The sequence below is a fragment of the Carya illinoinensis genome, chromosome 16, assembly GCF_018687715.1.
Source record: "Carya illinoinensis cultivar Pawnee chromosome 16, C.illinoinensisPawnee_v1, whole genome shotgun sequence".
NCBI classification, from domain to species: Eukaryota; Viridiplantae; Streptophyta; class Magnoliopsida; order Fagales; family Juglandaceae; genus Carya; species Carya illinoinensis.
Window position 1 is genome coordinate 11,554,096 of NC_056767.1, and position 24,135 is coordinate 11,578,230.

At 33.7% G+C, this 24,135-nt stretch overlaps 2 protein-coding genes and 1 long non-coding RNA gene across 9 annotated transcripts in view; 1 reads left to right on the forward strand and 2 right to left on the reverse strand.

Moving 5' to 3' along the window:
- Positions 1-24,135, reverse strand: part of LOC122299080 (probable disease resistance protein At4g27220) — a 79,347-nt gene that overhangs the window by 48,354 nt on the left and 6,858 nt on the right. Inside the window, exons 2-6 of one of the 7 annotated variants that reach the window (XM_043109004.1) lie at positions 17,732-17,796; positions 16,486-16,581; positions 13,167-15,779; positions 11,541-12,242; positions 8,098-8,426 (exon numbers count right to left, since the gene is read on the reverse strand). The exons of 4 other annotated variants lie outside the window; for them this stretch is intronic. In XM_043109004.1, the coding sequence (XP_042964938.1) occupies positions 8,358-8,426; positions 11,541-12,242; positions 13,167-15,710 (3,315 nt within the window). In that variant the 5' untranslated portion in view covers positions 15,711-15,779; positions 16,486-16,581; positions 17,732-17,796 and the 3' untranslated portion in view covers positions 8,098-8,357. Of the gene's footprint in view, positions 1-8,097; positions 8,427-11,540; positions 12,243-13,166; positions 15,780-16,485; positions 16,582-17,308; positions 17,363-17,731; positions 17,797-24,135 lie in introns of those variants that run through there. 2 more of the 7 variants (XM_043109003.1, XM_043109002.1) reach the window with 2 other exon arrangements.
- Positions 1,265-3,085, forward strand: LOC122299090. The gene is made up of 5 exons (XR_006239577.1): positions 1,265-1,752; positions 1,928-1,974; positions 2,100-2,169; positions 2,257-2,450; positions 2,927-3,085. It is a non-coding gene; the product is annotated as an uncharacterized LOC122299090 (long non-coding RNA).
- Positions 4,901-15,710, reverse strand: LOC122298812 (probable disease resistance protein At4g27220). The gene is made up of 5 exons (XM_043108666.1): positions 13,167-15,710; positions 11,541-12,242; positions 11,173-11,230; positions 5,066-5,277; positions 4,901-4,987 (listed from the first exon to the last, which is right to left on the reverse strand). Exons 1-5 carry the CDS (start codon positions 15,708-15,710, stop codon positions 4,901-4,903), a joined length of 3,603 nt encoding a protein of 1,200 aa, XP_042964600.1.

Sequence of the window (24,135 nt, forward strand, 5' to 3'; positions counted from 1 at the left end):
CTTCAACAAGTCTTCTTTTTCTTTGTTACTCATTGTGAAAATAGCAGGAGGCAAATATGTCTTGTTTGCATCTGTTATAACCGGATGAAGTTTCAAGCAACCATAGAGCCTTGAATGTGTGAGACAGGTACGATCCATGAGCTAGCGCAATTGGAGACAATATGCAGCTGATGAGGTAACGGAAATGAAGGGCCACCTGTTACAGTATCCACTTGAAGTTGATCGAACAAGCAAGGTGAAACCTCTTCCTGATTCTGAGACATTCCCTGACGTGGGCGGGACTATTACAGGGACATTTACAGCTATTCAAGAAAATTTGACCATCTGATCAACTTAATGATACTCATGCCAGATGGCTGACAAGTCTTCCAATCAGGAGTTTATATGTTTGACATTAACTTGAATTCCATAGGCTATTTGCTTAATGTTTGGAAGGAAAAACATAACTTTTACTTGATCGTCAAACTTTGTTTGAGCACCTTGTTTTTTCTTTCTCCTAGTCCTTGCTCTTCTTATTTTTTGACAAAAAAAAAAAAAACGTTTGTACGTCAAATGCAAAGCCTCAGAAATTTATAATTAATTAATAATCATAACTTAATTATTACAAGCTCTTAAATAATATTCTCCAAAATGTAATAATGTTTATGAATTCATTAGTAATAAAACTAGAAAGGCGCGCATGCATGAGTTGAGAAAACCACAAACACATTACCAAAACTACGTACAAGATTTTTATAATTGAAATGAAGAAAATTATAATTACGTGGAAGAACAGAAATAAAGCTCTGATCTAAATGCTAATGCTTTCGATTGAAGTATAGGAATTATAGTTACAACATTATACACATTTGGCCATATTATACATATGTTGGAAAGAACACAACCTAAACATTTTGATGGGTGAACATATTGCTGTCTCACGTCTCTTTTGGATAGGATTCCAGATTTCTTCACAATCGAAAGGGTATTTTCCGAAAAAGAAAGAAGAACTGAATGACACTTTAATTAACTCTTTAATCCAGTTTAATATATATTTGTTGATCACGTGTTGAGTTTATTTTGTGAATCTTCCGATCATGATGATGAATAATTTCTATTTTATATTACCCACGCAAATTGTAATGTCATATTTTAATAATAATATGGCGAGGATTAGTCTTATAATAATAATAAACGTGGTAAAAACACGTTTTCTCACTTTGAAGTATCATTTTTTTAATTAATTCACATTCAATATATTAAAAATTGCCTTATATATCGACTTATCTCTTAAACTAATTATAATTCACATTCAAAAGATACATAAACTTGACCACGAGTAGTTCGGTTGGTATTAAGTCTAATAAACGTGGGGCATCATGTGTACATATATATAGCCATATATGAGTTCCCTCAAAAATTTTCCACAACAAAAGCGGGTCTTCCAAAATTGAGCGCCAACTTCAAACTTTTGTCAAATTTTCAGAAAACTTGAATTTCCCTCTCACTGCTAATTAACCCTAACCCGCTGCAACTCGTCCATCCCTCCCAACCAACGTAAAGCCGGCAACATAACTCTGTTTTGCTGTGCAAAAAACAGAGCAATCCAGTCCAATGTAAATCTGTTTTGCTATGCTTACCGTGGCCTCTGTTTTGCAATTATTTTTCTATAGCCTGTAATTATTTTAAGTGAATCTCTATTGTAGGTTAAAGCCGCTGGGAAGTCAAAGAAGAAGAATGGGTCTATCTTGCTTGATTGGCGATTGCTATCGGGTAATGTTTGATTCCTAAAGTCTATCTTATATATATGATCGGGTTAGATATCTCTTCATGCTAGCTACTTGTCCTGTTAATCTGCACTCTGGTCTTTGGTTTGATTTTCTAGCGTTGAGAATTGTCATTGGTTACAGTCATGATAATTTAGTTGTTGCCATATTTATATGAGAAGCTGCTGGGAAGTCAAAGAAGAAGAAGCACGAGATCACCAAGAAGCACGTAAATCACGCTCATCGTTGTATATTCCTTAAGTAGACGTAGTCTTGTATTATATTAAGAATAGCTGTAATGCAAAATATTTATCGGAGACTTTCACCAAATTACTTGCGTAATCCTTTTACCAGAGCCACATTTGGACCCATTCGTTGTCTGCAAAAGCAGGAGATTTCTTGGTCCTTTCCAACTTGATGGCAGGTAATCCATCATTCGTGCAATTTTCTAGTTTGGGCTTTTAAAATATTTCATCATCTTCTTAACCGAACCGGATCTCATTTTTGGCAGTGATGAACTCCTGGAGATGAAGCCTGACGATCTATGCATAATACATTACAAGTCAATAAGGGAGCGAGTACAGGAAGGAGAAATCGATTTGGTTTGAGAATTATGCGACTTGGCAGGGTGGGTTGTGCTAAAAGAGGAAAGGTGCTCCTCTACAAGACTACAAAGGATGCTGTAACACGTATTCATAATTGGAGGTTTTTCATCAATCAAACATATAAATTCTATTGGCCTTTTGTTTTTGAATTGGTTCTATGACATACAAAGGAGAGAAGCAGCCTTGCAAGCATTCTACAACCCAATTCAGAGACAAACAAGCAAAAGCGCATGTGCCAACTTCTTTTATTTGTTAATCTATCTCAAAAGTAATAGAATACAGAGATGCAATTTAATTGAAAAGGGAAAAGAAAGAAAGAAAATAATATAAATTGTAATAGTTTTCTTTTTATTTCGAATGTATATCCTGGAATGTTTGTATGAGTATGCATATGGTTTTTGTTTTTTCCTCTCTTTTTCAAGGCAGACTGGACAAATGAGATACGATTTGCTCTGTTGTCATTTCCATGGTTTCTGACCACGGTTTCTCCTCAGCCTTTTATGACCTTTAGTTCTTCACATTGTGTTTATATTACTCTCTCTATTAATTTAGTATAGCTTTTTTGGTCTTTTCCAGGCTCAACATTTGCATAACAATTTCAAAGAACCATTGGATAAGTGTGAAGAAGAACTACCCATGAAAGAAATGGTCCTAAAGCTAATGACAAACACGATGTGAAGAAGAAGAATTATCCATGAAGAACTTTCACGTGCTTTGATTTGTAATTTTTTTTATTAGATGAATAATGACTCATTATATCATATTTATTATTAATTGATATGTTATATATATTTTTTATTGTGAGATATTATCATATTATTGGTACGTTCTAAATGCCGTTAATTAATGCAATGCGCTGGCAATGTATTTGTAGCGGCGTTTATATTAATGTCATTAATTTAAAAAATATGCCGGCAACGAATTAGTGGCGGCGTTTACAATAAGCCGTAATACAGGAAAAACAAACTGATGGTGGCGTTTAGATAAACGCCATTAATAAATTCAATGTGTCGCCAGCGTACTATTAGTGGCATTCAAATAAATGCCGCTAATTTATATGATGTGCTGGCAACGTAATGTGGTGGCGTTTATGCTAACGCCGCTATTTTTATAATTGGCGTCGCTTATATAAACGCAGTTACAAAATTCGCTAATGTACTATTAGTGGCATTTAAAGAAATGCCGCCAAATTATATGACGAGCTGGCAGTTTACTTGTAGCGGCGTTTAGATAACCGCCATTAAATTAGGTCATTGGTGGCGTAAAGATAAACGCTATTAAAGTATTCAATGTGCCGCCACCAACATATTATTAGTGGCATTTAAATAAATGTCGCCAATTTATATGATGCGTCGGCACATTACTAGTAGCGGCATTTATTGTAACGCCGCTATTTTAAAAATTGGTGGCGGTCATATAAACGCCGTTAATAAATTCAATGTGCCGCCGCCAATGTACTATTAGTGGCATTTAAATAAATGTCGCTAATTTATATGATACGTCGGCAATGTAGTAGCCACGGCGTATATGGTAACGCCGCTAGTATATGCCAAGGATGGCAACGATAAATTGGCGGCGTTTCGAGAAACGCTGTTAATGTAGGTACTGTGGCGGTGTTTCATGAAATGCCGCTAAATTGATCCAAACGCCACTAATGAGATTTACAAATACCGGCGTTTGCGTAAACGCCGGAACAATGAAAATAGCGACCCTCCATTACCGGCAGACGGTTGCGCCGTTAGAAAAACGCCGCGAATTAATTAGCGGCGTTTTTTGGGATAGTTGCCGGCGTATAACCAACGCCGGCAAATCTGCTCTTTTTTGTAGTGTAGGAATGTAAGGATTATCCAGAATATTCCTAGAAGTGTCTACACAATTAAAATATTATTAATGGATTATACATATGTAAATGACATTTTTGATGAATATAAGATGAATTTAAATTTTGTCTATTTCATTCACGTAAGTCTCCATATTGAAATAACTATTTTTTTATTATATAACAATAAAATAATATAAGATGAATTTAACTTTGACTATTCACATCAAATCTTCATATTGAATTATCTATTTATTTATTATATAATAACAAGTAATTAATAATTAAAAAATATTTAATTTTTTTAATTACTAATTTATTTTATTTTATCATAATTTATTATTCTACCTATTATATGTTAATTAGTAATCATATTCAAATTAAATTATGGGTTAAAAAATTATATTTTTCAATTATATGTACTCTAATTTCCAATCCAACCATATTTTTTTTTACCAAACGTTCTAAAAATATCCAGAGGAGAGAGAAAGAGTTACATAAAAACAATAAAATAAAAATTTACTCCGGATACAGTAACAACTAAATTTGATTTTATCTTTATATTTATTGTAACTAAAAACTAGAGAATTTAATATTAGCTAATCTGTTGCAAGAAACTTTTATCTCTAACATTTAAAAAGTGACATATTAGAGGAGCCGCCCTCAAAATAGGCAAGACCATATTCAATACATGGCATACTAACGACAATTTCACTCTTCATCTACACCACCTAAGCACTCCAGGCTTCAAATACCTCATCAAAATCACCTTTATCCACATCCACTTCCCAGACTGGCAAAATCACATTAGCACCCAACTGCATTGAATGTCGCGTCGTAAGCACAACTTCCCACACCTAAGATCACGAATTTACATTGAGACAGCTGCAACTGACTTTAAAGTCCTTTGCGCTCTCGGAGAGCCAACTTGAGAAGAACTTGGCGTTTGGAGGGGGCTTGCCATCTTCCCAGGTGGAAGCGATGATTAAAACTAGTGATTCTTTCGAGAGGTCCTCAGGCTCGTAGTCCTTGGGATCGACAAGATCGAACGAAAGATTGTTTAACGATAAAAGATCGAACAGACGGCGAGCTAGGGCTTCCGAGGTACCTGTTTGAGAAACAAAGAAGATCTTGGCTTTCGAATGAGAGAGATTAGGGTTAGTGTTAGGGATAGGGTTTAAGCAGAATTTAAGTTGTCTGAGGCAGCGAGACTTGTAGAAGCAATAGAATGTGGAAGGAGAAAGAAGGGCGAGAAGGGTGAGTCAAGCAGGGACAGAGGAGAGGGACATGGTGGGGATTTAACCCTCTGGTTCTAACCTTTCAGGAAAAGTGGCAAATTGTCGCAGACTTCATGTTCTTAGAGCTCAGGGAGGTTTAAGATTTCGAGAGGTAGGAAGACTGGAAGAGCATATAGAACATGAAGACGACAACGGTTTGGCACTCAAAAGAGAGTGGGCCCTGTGGGCTTTGTTATCCAACTGGACTTTTGTATTCTTCATGGGCCTCATGAGTAATGTATAAATTTAGGCCCAAACAGATCACATCACTTTTCTCTCCAAATGTATGGGCTCCGTCGAAGTAGACAATATTTGAGAAAGAAATACTATTTATCAAATGCCATTCATCTATAGTCTCTTATCATTTAAAAGAGAGTTTTAAAAATAGTTTAATGTTGTATGTTTATCTGTAATTTTTCTACTTATTTTCCAATTATTTGATATTATATCAGGAAATTATGAAAAGATGATGAATAACACTTTTCTTTTAAAAATCACACTTTCAAATATGGTAGTATTACCCTATAAAAATGATTGAAATCTTTTATTTGAATTTCAGATTTTTCATATTTTCCCTTCCATGTAAAATGTAGTTGTAAAAGGAGTTGAAATTTGAATGGATATCATTAACCTGTTTACTTATTTGCCGATCATTAAGAGAAATGATATTTACAATTCTAGAATATGCAAGCTTCTCCCACTTCTTTTTAATGGCGGACCTACTTTTTTAAAGAGAATATGCAGAATTTGCACACTCTAAGATTGTATGTAGCATTACTCATGATTTAATATTGTTTCAAAAGATGGCGAGAGAATGATAGCTAAAATTTAAAAAGATGATGAATATCATTTTTCTTTTAAAAATTACCCGACATAAGTTTCTTTAAATGTCGTTCGTTACTTTCGAATTTAAATTACTAACAAATATGATTATATACTAAGATAGTAAATATTAGATCAGTAGGAGTGGTACTCTTTAATTCTCTACATGTATTGGAGTATTCAATATGAAGATTATTTTTGTTACATGACAACTGCTCAATTGGATCAGTATGATTAAAGAACTATCTTTTATGTTTTTAATTGGTTATTTCTCAAACCTGATCTCTCTTTTATTATTTCACTTGTCTCTTTTTTTCTGAATAAGTTAAAATTAATTAAAATTAACAATATGGTAAGAGGTGATGGGGTTCTCAACATATACCCCAAAACAAAAAGTTACAATGCAAAATATAAAAACAAACAAAAAGATAAAACCAAAATATTTGTTGTCCTATATTTCTTCGTGAAGAGGATGCATTGCCTTTGTGGATTAGGTTTTAAGCTAACATTTTCTAATTATGGTATTGATGTACAAGATCTTTACAGGCAAGCTCTTTGAGATCGACCGTAAGATCATTGGACATCTCTTTTCTTTGCAAATTCTCTCCCATGCATCTACAAATGTTACTACTCTTACTACTTCCTCTCATTTATGGCATTATGGACTGGGCATGCCTCTTTTTCTTATGTTCAACATTTAACCTGAAGGTTATCTAGGATCCGTATAATTTGAGTCTTTTGATTGTGTTTCATGCCACTTTGAAAAATAAACACATTTTTTGTTTAATGAAAGTAATCATTTTCTTCTACACATTTTGATTTGATTCATTTTGGTATTTGGCGACCCACTCCCATTTGGTCTCATTATTTTGTTACATTTGTTGATGATTGTTGTCCCTATACTTGGATATATCTCTTATAGCATTATTCTGAATTTGCTCACATTTATAAAAATGTTCACAAAATAATACAAATTCAATTTTCTCGTACAATCAAGATCCTTCGTTCAAACAATGTTTTAAAATATGATTACAAATCTTTTCTCGATTTCTTGAGTCAACAAAGAATGCTCACATTATTCGTGCCCATATACTGGTCAACAAAATAGACAAACAGAAAGAAAAAATCGTCACGCTTTAGACATCCTAAGAGCCATTCTCGTTTTGAGGTAAGGCTGCTCTAATTGTTGTCTGTACAATCAATGTGCCTTCTCTTACTGTCCATAATGATATTATTCATCAATGGACGTCGACTGCTTTCATCAATGGAGTTCAAAAATTTGAGGTGAAGGATTGAAGGCTTGGTGACTTATACTTCAAATGTGTAATTTCTGCTGCTCCAGCTACTACATGGAATCAAGGTAGAGAGACTTCAAGATATATATAAAAGCATTAGATGATAACTAAGATCATTATGGCTAAGAGAATTCTTATTGGATTGGCTAAATGTAAATACAAATTTTAACTAATATCACTTGAATTTGTATTTGCCTATTCCTTTCTAATTTAATCCCCACATTGAATTATTCATTTACTCTCTATATAATAATAAAATATTATTAATTTAATAAATTTTTTTATCACATTTTGTAGTTCTACCAATTAAATGTTAATAATAATAATTATTATATTCTAATTAAATTAATATTAAAAACTTATATTTTTTAAGGTCATTTAATGCTAATAACTAAAAATCTTTGATTAACCTCATCTAAAATTCCATATAAATTTCTTAATTACTAACCAAATATCTACATTTTCCATCAAATTATATTCTTTTACCAAAATTTCTTCGCAAACTTTCATCTATCAATTACAGCAACATACTAGTTACAAAAAACACCTACACAAATCTGCACTTCCAACAAGAAATTACCATGTCTAGCAACATACTTGTGCTCATGTCAACAACACATAACAACAGCACAAAAAGAAACACCCAGATTACAACCCAATTCGTACAATACACACATCTTTTATGCTAAATAAAAAAACTCAGATCTATCATACTAGGTTGCAAAAATCATCCATATAATAAGTTACAAAAACCATCCACATAAAATCTGCAATTCCAACAACACATAATAGCATCACAAAACACAGTTTTCATAGAGTTTCAGCAATGTCGACCAAGCCACAAAGGGTGTTCTGAGTAGTACCTGCAAAAACACAGCCATTCATAAATGTTGACACAGTAGAAAGTATGCAGACTTTAATAAGATAAACAAGATAAACTAAATGAGACAGACTTTAATAGTTTTCTAACTATTAATTTTCTTATAGCCACATATATAAATTCTGCAATATTAAGACCAGAACTAATGTAAACTGTGCTTCTTGCAATTGTGAGCAGAAAAAATGCAAACTGTGATTTTGGCAAATCTAATCATACTTCTCCCTCTATGAGTATACAAGAAAAAACACCCATGAAAGTGCCAATGCAATATCCCCAACAACCATCCTCAGAACAACCACGAAAATGTGAAGAAACACACACCCCTTGGAAAAGAAACTTTGCAACTCTGTCCTTGACAATAGAAGCAAACCAGAAGTTGATTTATTGTCTTATTTCAGGTTTGTATTTATACAAAACTATTTACAAAACTAATGAGAGAATGACCCAAAACATTACAAATTACCCAAGATGACCAACAAAATAACCCAGAATATTATATCTCATTTTTTTACAAACAAAACAAGAATTGCAATCTTTAGCAGTGTTGATTTCCCAACATCAATAATTCTTCAACTACAGACAATGTGTTCAGAAAACAACTAGACAGTGTGCATCACACTTTGCAACAAATGTTGTTTTAACATGTTAGATTACACAAATCATGTGCAGGCACATATCAAGGTGAATTGGCACATATAAAGGTGCAGGCACATAAGTAGAATCAGTCACATATCAAGGTGCAGGTACATGTACGGTTCCTATACATGTAAGAGAATTCTGAAACTAAAGGAGAATTTTATCCCTCAAACAATCTAAGGAATTTTGAGACTAGTGATGCTCTCCAGGCAAAGGTGGGAAATACAAGCAAGTCAAAGCAACACTTCTAATTGTTATGCTCCAACATGAAACTTAATTTAAGATGATCTCAAACATATCGCAGCCTCAAACTGAAAGTATGGGCATCTCGTATAGTGCTGCCAATGGCATTAAGATCATCTCAAGACCCCAAAAACTTTCCCAACTTAATGCATCACGGAAAAAGCTCAACTTAATCGAAAATAAGAGGCTGTCTTTTCTATATTTTAAAGGCTAAGCATGCATATTTATTGTATTTTTTTAATCTTAATCTTAAGCATCCCGCTCACTTTCCTAGTTGAGGTTTCCTTCTTTTTCAGCCTAATGAAAAATAGGTAGCTCAAGAACATTTAAGTAACCAGTGGCTAGTAGAAGGATAATGCACATGCATAACTCTTGTCCACTTCAACCATTTTATAACAAAAACTAAGAGTTCTCTCCCAAACTCCAAAATAACCCATAAGGAATAACACGGGAAAAGAAAAACTAAAACTGTTAAAGCATATACACATACAGGATACATAAAATAGAATTTCTAAGCTCTCCCTCTTTTTTTCATTTTTTTGAATGAATTTAATTTTTGGTTCCCTAGCAGTACTCAGATTTCAGTCTAGTTATTCTGGGAGGAATAACAGGACTTTTATGGCAAAGGTAATGGCTACAACGTAAACTACCATGTTAAAAAAAATAAAAATAAAATAAAAATAAAAAATCAAGAAATCTCCATCAAAATCAAGACGTCCCCATTCTTCCCCTCTTACTATTTTTTCAAACAAAAAGTCAACAATAACCATGTTCAACGGTAAGAAATTAATCAAGAAATCTCCCTCAAATCGCAAATTATAAAAAAAAAAAAAAAAAAAAAAAAAAAAAAAAAAAAAAAGAACCATGCTCAACAGTAAGAAAATAATCAAGAAAAATTTCCAAATCACAGCAATAACCATGCTTGAGAGAAATTTTACAAATCACATTAATAAGGGCAAACGACTGCTAGAAATTATGAGAGAGTTAGGAGAAGAGATAAACCAAAGAAATTAACAATCAAGCTGTCGTCGAGGAGGAGGGGTCAGTCATGGAGAGGGTGTGGTGAATGTCGATCGGTAGGGGTTTCGGGAGTGAGAATAAAAATGGAGAGAGGGATTTCGAGAGTGAGCGAGAGGAAGGAGAGAGGAATTTGGGGAGTAAGACTGGTGGCAAGTTTGGAGAGAGTGGGAGTTTCTCTATCTCTCTCACAAGGCTCAGCCGTTGGGTTATGGAAGTGAAGGTTTATGGCAGTGAGAGAGAGTTGCGAGAGTGAGGGAGAGAATGGGGAAAGTTACCGGAGTGAGTGAAGGTTCAGTGAAGAGAATGGGAGAGAATACAGCGAGGGAGAGTTACAAGAGTGAGGGAGAGAATGGAGAGAAGGTTCAGTAAAGAGAATGGGAGAGAATACAGTGAGAATGGGAGGGTCTCAATAGCGGGAGGGTTTCTCGCGAAATTGAGAGGAGCGAGAAATAAATATTATAGTGTGTAGTTAGGTTACTATAATCTCTGTCTTCCCTTAAAGAATAGGCTACATGTGTCTTCTTAGATAGGGGAAAGTTCATACATGCATTAGGAATTAGGTCTATAATACTTGTGTTGATCTTTATTTGAATATTTGAAATTTCTTCCAACTGGTACAAATAACTACCTCATAAAATTAAAAAGAGAGAAATAATACATAATTTCTAATGTACAGGAGAAGTAGAGAATTAATAGAAAATTCACCTCGTAAAGAGGACCAAGACTGCCGACCAAGATATTGAGAAGATCAGAAATCTAAGATATCTGAAATTCAATAAAAAAAAAAAAAAGAGTCAAAATTTGGGAATCGGTCAAATATAGAAATTTACCCTTCTGTCCATGCAGGTAGGAAATCCAAAAAGCGAAGTATACTAAATTGTAAAGAAACTGAAATTCAAAAAGAATAATTTTAAGGAACAAAAACATTGAATCACGTGATTGAACCCCTAAAAGCAAAGAGAATCCATATATCAAAACCACGTCGTGAAACTCAATTATTAACTCATAAGACGCCTAGCAATTGGAAAATTGATTGATAGTACTCTTGGGTATCTAAAAACTACGTTACTACGAGGTGAATGATATTTTAGTTTTATAATTAATTATATGCATCTCTACTATTACTGTAAGATGATCAACAAATAGTTCAAGTAAAGACTTTACCATTAAGCAATGTTTGTTATAAATTGTAACATACCTTTTCCTTGATGATGTGTTGTATGGTGGCATTGAGGTCTCCTTCTACCATTGGTTGAAAAACTTTGTATCCCGTACGCACTCCCTTTAGCATAGGTGTTTTTGTACTTGTTGAAACAAACATTTTTAATTTGGGGCATTCATTTATTTGTATTATTTCCAGAGATGGCCATTCAAAAGCATGATTATCTTCTATGTAAAAACATTCCAACTTTGGTAAATGCTGGAGAGTGAGGACCTTCACTAGAGGAAATGCAATCACATCTCTATTCTCTTCATCTCCCGGTTCTTTTGCAAGGATTTCTTCCATTTCATTGCAATGACATACGGCTATGCGCTCTAATTTCACAAGAAGTTTTGCTATGGATGGTGTGAATAAACATTTCAAACTATTACATGTCCATACTTCTAGACGTCTCAAGTAATTGAATCCCTTAATTTCTCGTGGGCCTTTCTTCCATATATGCAACAGCTTCGGTAAATACCTTAATTCCAACTTTGTCAAGTTATTGAAGATATTGCTTTCTTCAGCATTTAGCCCCTCAAGTTCAAATATCACTTCCAATGAATCACATCGAACTGCAAGAAGTTGTTGTAGATTTTCCAAACTTTCAACCAAGTTGTGTGGAAACAGAGACAACATCTTCGTTTGATTTTCAGTCTCACTCACATTTTCCTTCTGATCTTGCTTTGTCAATGTAATCTACCAAAACATCAAAAAGTGTGAAGGAGTATATATAATATTTAAAAAAATGACACTTTCAAGTAGGCTCGTACGTAGTCGTGGGAGGATATTTTTACGTTCAACTTCAATTTGAGAACATAAATGACCACATTTTCTAAATTACAAGGCCAAACTAGCAAAATCAATATTTTGTTATTGCAAATAACCGTTTTTTATTTTATTTATAGTCTAATGGAAGTCTGACATATTTAAATGAATTGTCCAAAGTTCCTTCTGGAGCTTTAGTAAAAATATTGATAAAAAAATAAATAATAAATAATAATTAATGCAATTGTATAAGGAAGTGTCCAAATAACTTACTCTTTTATTTATAGTCTAGTGGAACTCTAGGATCTTTAAGCCTCATTTGGATGTTGAGATAGTTTCATCTCATCTCATCCCATCCAATCTCATCTCAATATCCAAACATCACTGAAACACATAATTTTTAATTTTTAAATTTCCAACTATTCATTACCTAATTATTACAAATTTTCTAAATTTTCAAACAAAACACAAAAAATTCAATTTTTTAAAATTCCAAAATAAAAATAATATTAAAAAAATAATATTTTGATAATATTTGAATTTTATAATATTTTTATTCAACATTTTCTTTTTCATTTTTCAAAATCCCATAAAATATCTTAACTCAAACTATTTTACTATTATTTACAAACCATTTCACTATTATTCACATATTTCTCATCTTATTTCAACATCTAAATGAGGCCTAAATTAATTTTAGTAAAAAAAAAAATATATATATATATATAAAAGAAATAACAAGAATAAAAATAATTAATGCTATTATAGAAGTGTTTCAAAAAAGTTATAAATGAAAAGAATAATAATCCATATAGAAAGTGAATCGTATATGTAGTGCTAATTGGGAGAACCTACCTCAATTGAATCCGTGGAATTACATATGCCAATCATGTGCCTTGGTAAGCCATTTAATTCTAGTGACTCCAGGAGATGGAAGGTATTAGGTGGAGAACTATCCGATGTGGCTTCGAGTAGATATTCTAAATCTTCACATCCACAAATCTCTAGACGCTTCAAGTTGCATGGTAAAATTCCTTTTTGCTCTTTCTCAAACCGAATGTGTTTTGAATTTTTTGCAATATCCAACCGCAAAACTACAGCTTTCTTCAATAGTGAACGAATTGTTTGGTGTTCCTCAAGATCACTTGCATCCTCCATTTTGAGTTCCAAAGTATTTTTAAAGAAATATCTCGTATCTCCTAAAGAACGATATATATCACCAATCTCTATATGAAATCTGAAATCGGAGTGACTGAAGTGCAAATCTTTTGGCAAGCACAAGATACTTGGTACACTGATTTCTAAAACCACCAGTTGACTGGAATAATGTATTAGTTCAACAAGGCTTGCATTATTATTTGTTACTTCTCCATTTCCCTCCATCATAGTCGTACATCCCCAATTCTTGAATCCTCCCACGTATAATTCTTCTAGTCGAGATAAATCAGATAATACACCAGCTGCAATTCTTTTTAGAGATCCACATCGCTCCATATCTAGTAATTTTAATCGACTAAGCTTTCCTATTTCCAACGGCAATTCCTCAATCTCCGAATTAGGAAAGCCAAGAATTTCTAGGTTTCCAAGAGTTCCAATTGCCGACACATCTCCTAAGCGACAACTTTGCAGATTCAGCATTCGAAGGTTCTTGAGGATCTTGATTGATAGTGGCAAAGATGTTGAGGAGAAGCAACCTTTTTTCATAGACAACATCTCCAGCTCCTTCATGCCATTAAAGAAATTGTCTGGGAACGTTTTTGAATGGTTTAAACATGATAGTTGCAAAAGTTGAAGTTTGGGACACTTCAACTCAGTAGGATGCCCTTTCATTTCTTCAAGTAAAAGAGACATTGCGGTGTAACTGTCATATGATCTATCCGTCGGTGGCCAATCTTTGAGTCCTTTGTCCAACTTTACCATAAAACCATTTTCTTCTTTGGATGCAATTGATATGGCAACATCTCGTACAACATCATGCATTTTGACGCATTCGTACTTGTAGCTATTTAACAAGAGATATAATCTTCTAAGATTCTTAACTATTGCATGTACATATACTCTTGTTTCTTCCACAGTATCCAAGCCTTTAGAAAACCGTTTTGCAACTCCATACCTGACTAAATGTTCAATCGGAACATCATGATCTTCAGGATACAAACAACATAGCAAAAAGCATGATTTGGCTTCGTCACTTTTTAAATAGTTGTAACTGAGCTCTATGCTGGAATATACCTTTGAATGCAGACCATTGATATCTAGTGGCCTAGACATTTTAAGTTGTTGAAGTGCGGCTTTCCACTCATTTTTGTCGCTTTTGTTGCTAAGAAGACGTCCAACTATCACAATGGCAAGGGGTAAATGTGCGCATTCCTTCGCAACTTCTTTTGCTATTGAGATTAGATCAGAGGAATTGATACAATCACCAGCCATTTCTTTGAAAAGATTCCACGCTTCTTCCTCAGATAAAAGTTCAACTGGAAAAATCTTCGGTTGAATCCTCATCCCATTGCAACTTTCTTTGTTTCTTGTCGTCAACAAGATTTTGCAGCTCTTTTCTTTAATTGCTTGGTAAACTCCAATATCCTCAATATCAAGTGGTTCCCAAACATCATCCAATATCACAAGAACATTCTCATTCTCATTCTCAGTCAATATTGAATATAATTCATTTGCTCTTCCATGTAAAAACTCTACTTGAAGTCTCGTACCTAGCGATTCTGCAAGTTCGGCTTGAATCTTTGTCAAACTTGGACTTTGAGACACCGTTGCAAAGGCAACTTTATGGAATAAATTTTCAGATTTCACTCTTCTCTCAATCTCTTTGGCCATTTTTGTCTTGCCAATCCCTCCCATACCCCATAATGCAATCATGTCGATATCTTCATTCTTTAGATCATTCAAAACATTTTGAATCGTTGATTTTCGTGATTCAAAATCCTTAAACCATTGATCTGTAGATGATGATCTTACTTCCCTTGGAGGTGCAGGGTTGTACACCCTATCATATCTTCCACCTTCTTCATCTAGTAACTCAACGATAGCTCGAATATTCTTCTGAGTTTTCTTACCCAAGGAATAGCGTAGCTTCAAATCAAGACACCAACCATTCAAGCACTTCGTATTAGCTTTGACATCTTCTTCAAGGAATTTCTCGATTTCTTCAATTTTTTTCTCCACACTTGTTAGCCAGGTGTTAACTTCACTTGCGACTACTTCCTGATTCCTTTGAGCTCCAATAACAGATTGTTGCACTGCCTCCTTCTTCTCAAGTATCCTCTGAAATTTCTCTTTAAGAGTTGCAATACTGCTCTTGTACAAAACAAGATAACCAAACTGTTGTCCGACTGGACCAACTGAGTAGTCTATTATTTTTCCCACGATTAACGAAATGATCTCCATTTTTTCAAAAGTAGTTTTTTTGTTTTTGTATTTTTTTTCCTTCTAAAAGCACAAGACCAAATATGCCTCCTGCCCATTTACCAATCAAAGAAGCAAAACAGAAAAAGAGCAAGTCAAAAATTGGAATATCATAGAAAAAGAAGCTAGTAGATCGATGTCACCACGTTGTAAGAAAAGAAGGCTATTATGGCAGGGGACATCTCAACTACCAACACATTTTTTGTATAAAATTCTCTCGTCGATATACGATTCATTATATTCATAATTCAGATCATGTGGTGGGTATCTAATTCCATTTTCTTTTTGTCTTTTAGTGTAGGCGTCAAGCAGAATACTTTTTCATTATTTGATGATACAATTACTGACAGTTAAATGGTAAATATAGATATATTCTTGTAATGTTTTAACAGTGGTGAAAAGAATAGATCTACGTGATAATGGGAATAATGCAAGTTTTTAAAATAAAATAATATTTATATTTTTAATTTTACGCAAATAATCTTACATACTGGAATGTTAGTCATGGAAAATATAAATATTTTAAAAATTCAAAATTCAAATTAAAAATAAAAAATTGATTAAATGAGAGTATGAATTAATATGAATAACATATAATAATAACATTAGCTTCTCAGATCTTCTGATGTGAGTTGCTTCCCAAAACTTTAACTGTGAAAGAACAAGTTATGTATTCCAAATAAAAGCTCTAGAGTTGTGGCTAGAATCATCACTGTGATTAATATTTCTAATAAGTGAGGAAGAAATTAGTACGCACCTCTTAGTTTTGCAAGATCATGAAGAACTCCTCCTTTCAGCGCTTGATCTGTGTTTCCAGCAGTCCCCCTTTCTCATACAGACAACCTCAACCAATCTATCATGAAAAGATAGATCATCTTAACACACCACAAAAGTTGAAGGAAGGTCCATATATAGACTCAAGGTCATCATTTATTCAACATAAACATCTCATCCTCATTCAACAAAAGACCCAAACAAAAATGAATACAGCAAAGTATTTTACTTTGCTGTATTCATTGAAGAACATGGGAAATATAATAATAACTTAAGGATTTATATTTGTCTGCAAATATAAATCAAAACTTGATATGGACAAGCGTGACCCTGAAAATAGCATCAATTTGGTATTTTACTATTTTAGATAGTCAATTTCAGACAACCTTACTTTCTAAGATAAATTTTTAAAAAAAAATTAAATTATATACTTTTTCAACCTCATGTACCGATTGTACATGTATTCAAACTTTCTTTTACCCTTTTTTTTTCTTTTTTTTTTCTTTTTTTTTTCACTTCATTGAAGAAGTTGAATTGAAAATTAATGACGAGTTTTCATGACGAATCATTTCCTTTTGTCTTATAGTGTCGGTTGCAGAATACCTTTGTCGAGAGTGTTCAATGCCACTTTTCGATATTTTCATCGGAGTTTGATGCATGATACACTTTAATTTATGGAACCGATTTTAAAAGTATTTTCAAGGTAACGTTAACACACATAGAATAAGTAATTAAAAATTAGTTTGTGACCAATTAAAAGTAATTTATTGGATGCATTAATAAGTGAGGATGAAATTAGTAAGAACCTCTTAATTTTGCAAGATCAACTACTTCTTTCAGTTCTTCTAAGTTTTCAATATTCCATCTTTCTCAAACGGACAACCTCTGTGACGCCCCCAAATTCCATTTGGGATCGAACGGACATTCGAAGCGTCGAGACATGCAACACAAGGTTACCTGCCCCCGTTCATGACATATAAGATGCAATATTCCTAACATGCATCTAACATTATGCAATATTCGCAGCGGATAATTTTTTTTTCTTCAGCAATACTATGCACCAAATTGAAAATATCCCAAATACTTAAAACATACTTTATATATAAATATCCATTGAATAACTAAGATCACAGCACTAGTCCAAAATGGTTATGATCCAAAAGTACTGGAGATGCAACTCCATCGTACAAGTAGTAATTTAACTACTATATTAACATTTAACGACGCACCGTCGTTCAGTCGACTGTGTCTAATTGGTCAGCTCCTGATACTCCTTCAGGTCCTGTAACAAGATCTACCATTCGGGGGGAATGGTAGTTGGGACTACCACAGTGAGATTTGATTACAAATCTCAGCAAGTTAACAAAAACTTTCACACAGGCTAATGATGCATGGATGACAGTAAAAGCATAAATGCATAATCAAATTCATAAGTAATTAAAGCATAACTTGGCGTACAACATAGCATAATTGACATAACTTAAATTGAAACATGAACTGAACTTGACTTGACATGAACTTGATCTAAAACTTGACTTAGCATGAAAAATACATACTCCACAGTTGTTGTGACCCCATGTATTTTACGTGTAAATACATACTCCACAGTTGTTGTGGCCCCATGTATTCTACACAAACTTGACTTAACATGAAAAATACATACTCCACAGTTGTTGTGGCCCCATGTATTCTATGTGTAAATACATACTCCACAGTTGTTGTGGCCCCATGCATTCTACACATCACAATGCAGTTAAATACATACTCCACAGTTGTTGTGGCCCCATGTATTCTACATAAACTTGATTTAACATGAAAAATACATACTCCACAGTTGTTGTGGCCCCATGTATTCTATGTGTAAATACATACTCCACAGTTGTTGTGGCCCCATGTATTCTACATAAACTTGACTTAACATGAAAAATACATACTTAAATAGTAAAATTTCCATTTTTCTCTCTACATGTGGGAAAATGACCGTTTTACCCATAACTTAAGGATTTTGCATACTAACTCCAAAAGTCACCAAAATTTACATGCCTCATGTAAATTTTATCCTCAATTCAAATATCAATTTAGAAAAATTTAAAACTAATCACAACTATTAAAACTCCATAGGGCCGAAATTCTCATATGCTATTTCTATTATTTTTTGTTTCCAACTTGTTTTGATCAACCTTTTGATCTATGACTTATAAATATGTGATCTTCAAACCAAACCATCACATGGTTTAAAAAGATGTCCTAAAACATATATAAGCTTCTAATTCAAGATCACATGGTTAAAAATTAACCAAAATATAAATTTAGCCAAGAACATCCACACTTTGGCTTATTTGAATATCTCTTTACATAAAATTTCATATCTTTGAAACTAACATCAAATATCTTCAAAATAATAATATAACATGTATATAATATGCTTAGGATCCTCCAATAAAATTATCAAAGTCATTAGAATAGGTTTAGACCACCAAAGAGTTAAACTTTCTCAAAACAGAAACTGTTTTTCCTCTTCCAGTTTCTAAGTTTCTAAATCTAAGAAAATCTTTCATCAAAACCTTTAATCATGAAAAAATCCTCAACCAATAGTCATATATACATGTTAAAAATACTCCATAAAAATTTCGGACCAATATCTATCCATTAGCTTGGTCAAAAACTCCAAACTATAACATATTCTCCAGTTTATCTCCCAGAATGACCTTTCTATAGTTTACACAATATTTGACTGATCAAATGATCTTCAAATGGGGCAAATAAGATATCCATGTAAACTAGACTCAAAAAGGAACAACTTATATGAAGGATACTTTATGATAAAACACTTACAACAGCTTTGAAATGGGCGAGCAAAAGAACTCCTAAAAGCTGTCCGAGAGAAAGTGTTTGATATTCTTTTAAAGAAACGTGTAAATGAAGATAATTTCGTGGGGAGGGATGGCTGGAGATACTTGTGGATGAGATATGGAAGAGATGAAGCTGGAGTGAGAGTTAAGTGTAGGACTCTCTTACCGGAGTGAGAGTGGAGTGTAGGACTCTCTTACCTAATAATATCTACAAAAATCAACTCAAGATATTTTTACCCAATAATATCCACGAAATTAGCTTAAAATATTTTTATCCAATAATCCACAAAATTAGCTTAAGATATTTTTATCCAATAATATCTACAGTTTTGAAAAGACGTTTCGCCCGAAATTATGAAAAAGTGTTATTGCGTCATAAGACCTTAAATAACCCTCCGAGTCTAATGGCACAAACCATAATACATTTTGACACTTCTAACTATCTCCAATAATAAAAAACACACTATAGTAAATAATAACACTAACTATGTAGTTAGACAAAAACCTATATGATTAATGGATTCGTGAAAGCTTATAAAGTCTTTACGAGGTTCCTAAAGTCAATAGAAATTTCATAATTGAATTTCTAGCGGGCTGTTACAATCTCCCCTCCTAAAAAAAAAGATTTCGTCCTCGAAATCGAAGTAAGTAAGAAATAACAAGTTAAGGAATATTGCTTACCAACCTGCTGTCTATCCCGTATATATCTACCTTTGAGATTATGCCATTTTTTTTTTTTTAACTCTCTTACTTTAACCAACAATTATATTATACTTCTTTCCACAAGATTGGCCAAGTTGTATCGACACACTCTCCAAACCTAAAACTTCAAGTAAATAATCTTCCGAAACTCTTCTTTAGAAAGACATAGGCGATATACTTTAAGTGTTCTTGTAAATACCATAGTTAGTAGAGAATTCATCAAAATTAAGCCGTTAACCTCTCTCTCTCTCTTTCTCTTTTTTTTTTTTTTTAACCAAATCGGTGGTCCTCTGTTTTAGACCAGACAACTCTGATCCGCATGATTTTTATAGGTCTTCTGTAGCTGTCAGGCACCGCATAGCTATGACAGTACTTTGCTCTTCTGTAGTTGTCAGGCGCCGTATAGCTATGACACTACTATGTTCTTCTGTAGTTGTCAGGCACCGCAGCTATGATACTACATTGCTCTTGTCTGTTGTAGAGAATTGCTTCACGAGAGATGATTCGTCATAATTTTCTCTATAAAAGAATTATTCAGTTCATCTTCTTTCGCATCTCATCTTCTTCACTTTTTCTGAAATTAGTCTGCATTCTTACTCTGTAATCTCTTTCTGCTTTCTCATTTTGCAATGGCTCAGCAATCTTCTCATCACCAATACATGAGGTATTCTGCACCGCGTTCACCAATTATTTCTGCTTCTTCCGTAGGTGCTATTATGCAATCTAATAATGATCTGACTAATAAGTCAGATAATGAACTTATTTACGAGCTTGTGAGTCTCGGTACCCGATACTCTTCAGTCATTGTCGCATATTCTCAGCGACTACAATCCAGGACTGGTGGGGTTGACAAACTCCACGAGAATATTGCCATCCTTCAACGGCTTCTTATGGAGTCCAACATGAAGATAGAAGCACTAAAGCGAGATAACAGAGATTTAAAATCCTTGCTTAAATCTTCTTTTCGAGATTTAAAATCCTTGCTTAAATCTTCTTTTCGAGTGGCTACTCCTTTAGATAGGAAAGGCATGCAGATTTTTGAAGAGCAAGAGCGTTTAAGGATTGAGACAAAGAGCCTTAAATTTCTGTAATTTTGCTTTATGATAATAAAATAATACTTCACAAATATTTATATTTGTATTTCTATCTTCTGGTAGATGTTTTATGTGCTCCATTTTATTTCTTTCAGGGATTTTCATATATATGACATGATCCAATAACTCATATAAATATGCATTTAATTATGTATATCCAAACTCTCAGTAATCTTCAAGTTAATAAAAACCTCAAGGAGTTCTACTGGTTTAGGACTAACTTACTTCTTTATAATCGCAACAATCAGTCCTCTTCCTAGGTAGTACTTCGATAACTGACCAGTTAATAATTTAAACTTGAGACTTTCTCTCTTATGATTGTCATAACTCTTATATCCATCATGAGCTATCACTTATTCTAACTCTAAATGATTTGTTCCTAATGTTCACATAAATCTTCAAGACCAAGATTTTACTCCCCATATAATAGTCTCCAAAAGAAGATCGATCTATGTATCCATAAAGATAGTGGTTTGCCAGAAATCATTTACTGGCGGCGTGGTAATACTATTATCATAAATGAATCCTACTAAGGCTAAAGTTTCTCCTAATCAAATTACTCTTCCAAACACAATTCCCATCGTATTCTCAGAATCAAAACAATTCTCCAAATATGTGGAATACCATTCATCAATCCTAAATATCCTCTCTCATATTACTAAAAGGTATTCTATATCTACATTGGTATGAACAATAATACTTCTAATGAAAATTGTTACTCTTATCACTAGGGTAACAATTCAGCTTCCAAACTGAATTCTCAAGTATTATCACAATTAATAGAAACAATGACTCATTTGAATCAAACAATGTACAATTTACCAACCCCAATGACTTGACATACTCCAAAATAACCAAAATGCAATACTACCATCAATTGCAATCGGATCAACCTTAACTATGTTTAACCACACATAGGTCCTAGTAAAATACTAGTGACGATACCAGCTCCTGCAGTTCCTGGAGCCCCAGCATCTACATCTCTCTGAGTGACAACATATACTCTAATGGGTATGTGCACTTGCCGTAGTTGTGGATGTCTAAACACGTTGGTCAGCAAACTTACCACCTCAGTTAATCCTTCATCCATCGGGGAATTTTGATCCTCTTGATTGTTACCTCCCTTACGATTCCGAGGTATTCTACCATGAGTCATGTGTCCCTTCTTGAAACACACGAGTATATATATTAAAACCACATACTACTTTTCATACCTTAAGAAATTCAAGCCTATTGACGACTAAAAATTTTAAGCCTAATATTTGGTGCATTTCCTAAGGACATGTGGATTTACTGCCCAGAGATGTATTGCTCTGATACCACCCTGTGACGCCCCCAAATTCCGTTTGGGATCGAACGGACATTCGAAGCGTCGAGACATGCAACACAAGGTTACCTGCCCCCGTTCATGACATATAAGATGCAATATTCCTAACATGCATCTAACATTATGCAATATTCGCAGCGGATAATTTTTTTTTCTTCAGCAATACTATGCACCAAATTAAAAATATCTCAAATACTTAAAACATACTTTATATATAAAGATCCATTGAATAACTAAGATCACAGCACTAGTCCAAAATGGTTATGATCCAAAAGTACTGGAGATGCAACTCCATCGTACAAGTAGTAATTTAACTACTATATTAACATTTAACGACGCACCGTCGTTCAGTCGACTGTGTCTAATTGGTCAGTTCCTGATACTCCTTCAGGTCCTGTAACAAGATCTACCATTCGGGGGGAATGGTAGTTGGGACTACCACAGTGAGATTTGATTACAAATCTCAGCAAGTTAACAAAAACTTTCACACAGGCTAATGATGCATGGATGACAGTAAAAGCATAAATGCAAAATCAAATTCATAAGTAATTAAAGCATAACTTGGCGTACAACATAGCATAATTGACATAACTTAAATTGAAACATGAACTGAACTTGACTTGACATGAACTTGATCTAAAACTTGACTTAGCATGAAAAATACATACTCCACAGTTGTTGTGGCCCCATGTATTTTACGTGTAAATACATACTCCACAGTTGTTGTGGCCCCATGTATTCTACACAAACTTGACTTAACATGAAAAATACATACTCCACAGTTGTTGTGGCCCCATGTATTCTATGTGTAAATACATACTCCACAGTTGTTGTGGCCCCATGCATTCTACACATCACAATGCAGTTAAATACATACTCCACAGTTGTTGTGGCCCCATGTATTCTACATAAACTTGATTTAACATGAAAAATACATACTCCACAGTTGTTGTGGCCCCATGTATTCTATGTGTAAATACATACTCCACAGTTGTTGTGGCCCCATGCATTCTACACATCACAATGCAGTTAAATACATACTCCACAGTTGTTGTGGCCCCATGTATTCTACATAAACTTGATTTAACATGAAAAATACATACTCCACAGTTGTTGTGGCCCCATGTATTCTATGTGTAAATACATACTCCACAGTTGTTGTGGCCCAATGTATTCTACACATCATTATGCAGTTAAATACATACTCCACAGTTGTTGTGGCCTCATGTATTCTACATAAACTTGACTTAACATGAAAAATACATACTCCACAGTTGTTGTGGCTCCATGTATTTTACGTGTAAATACATACTCCACAGTTGTTGTGGCCCCATGTATTCTACACAAACTTCACTTAACATGAAAAATACATACTCCACAGTTGTTGTGGCCCCATGTATTTTACACAAACTTGACTTGAACATAACTTGAAATACATGACCAACTTGAGATAGAAACATTTCATAACATGGCATAACATATAACAGACAACATATTTAACCTGACATACTTGTAATGTATAGTAATACATGACAGAATATATTATGTAACAGATAAAAATTATGACAGAATAAATTCTGTATAATAGACAATTACGTGATAACTTGGCATGGCATGACATAAATGATAACATACATACATACACTGTAGTTCTTTTA

What these genes read in the sequence shown, in the direction of transcription:
- LOC122298812 (XM_043108666.1), bottom strand. Translation starts at nt 15,710, where the DNA reads ATGGAGATCATTTCGTTAATCGTGGGAAAAATAATAGACTACTCAGTT. An exon ending in AACACATCATCAAGGAAAAG is followed by an intron (nt 11,231 to 11,540) that starts GTATGTTACAAT and finishes TTTGAATTTCAG; the next exon opens with TTTCTTTACAATTTAGTATA. An exon ending in CTACCTGCATGGACAGAAGG is followed by an intron (nt 5,278 to 11,172) that starts GTAAATTTCTAT and finishes TTTCTCAAACAG; the next exon opens with GTACCTCGGAAGCCCTAGCT.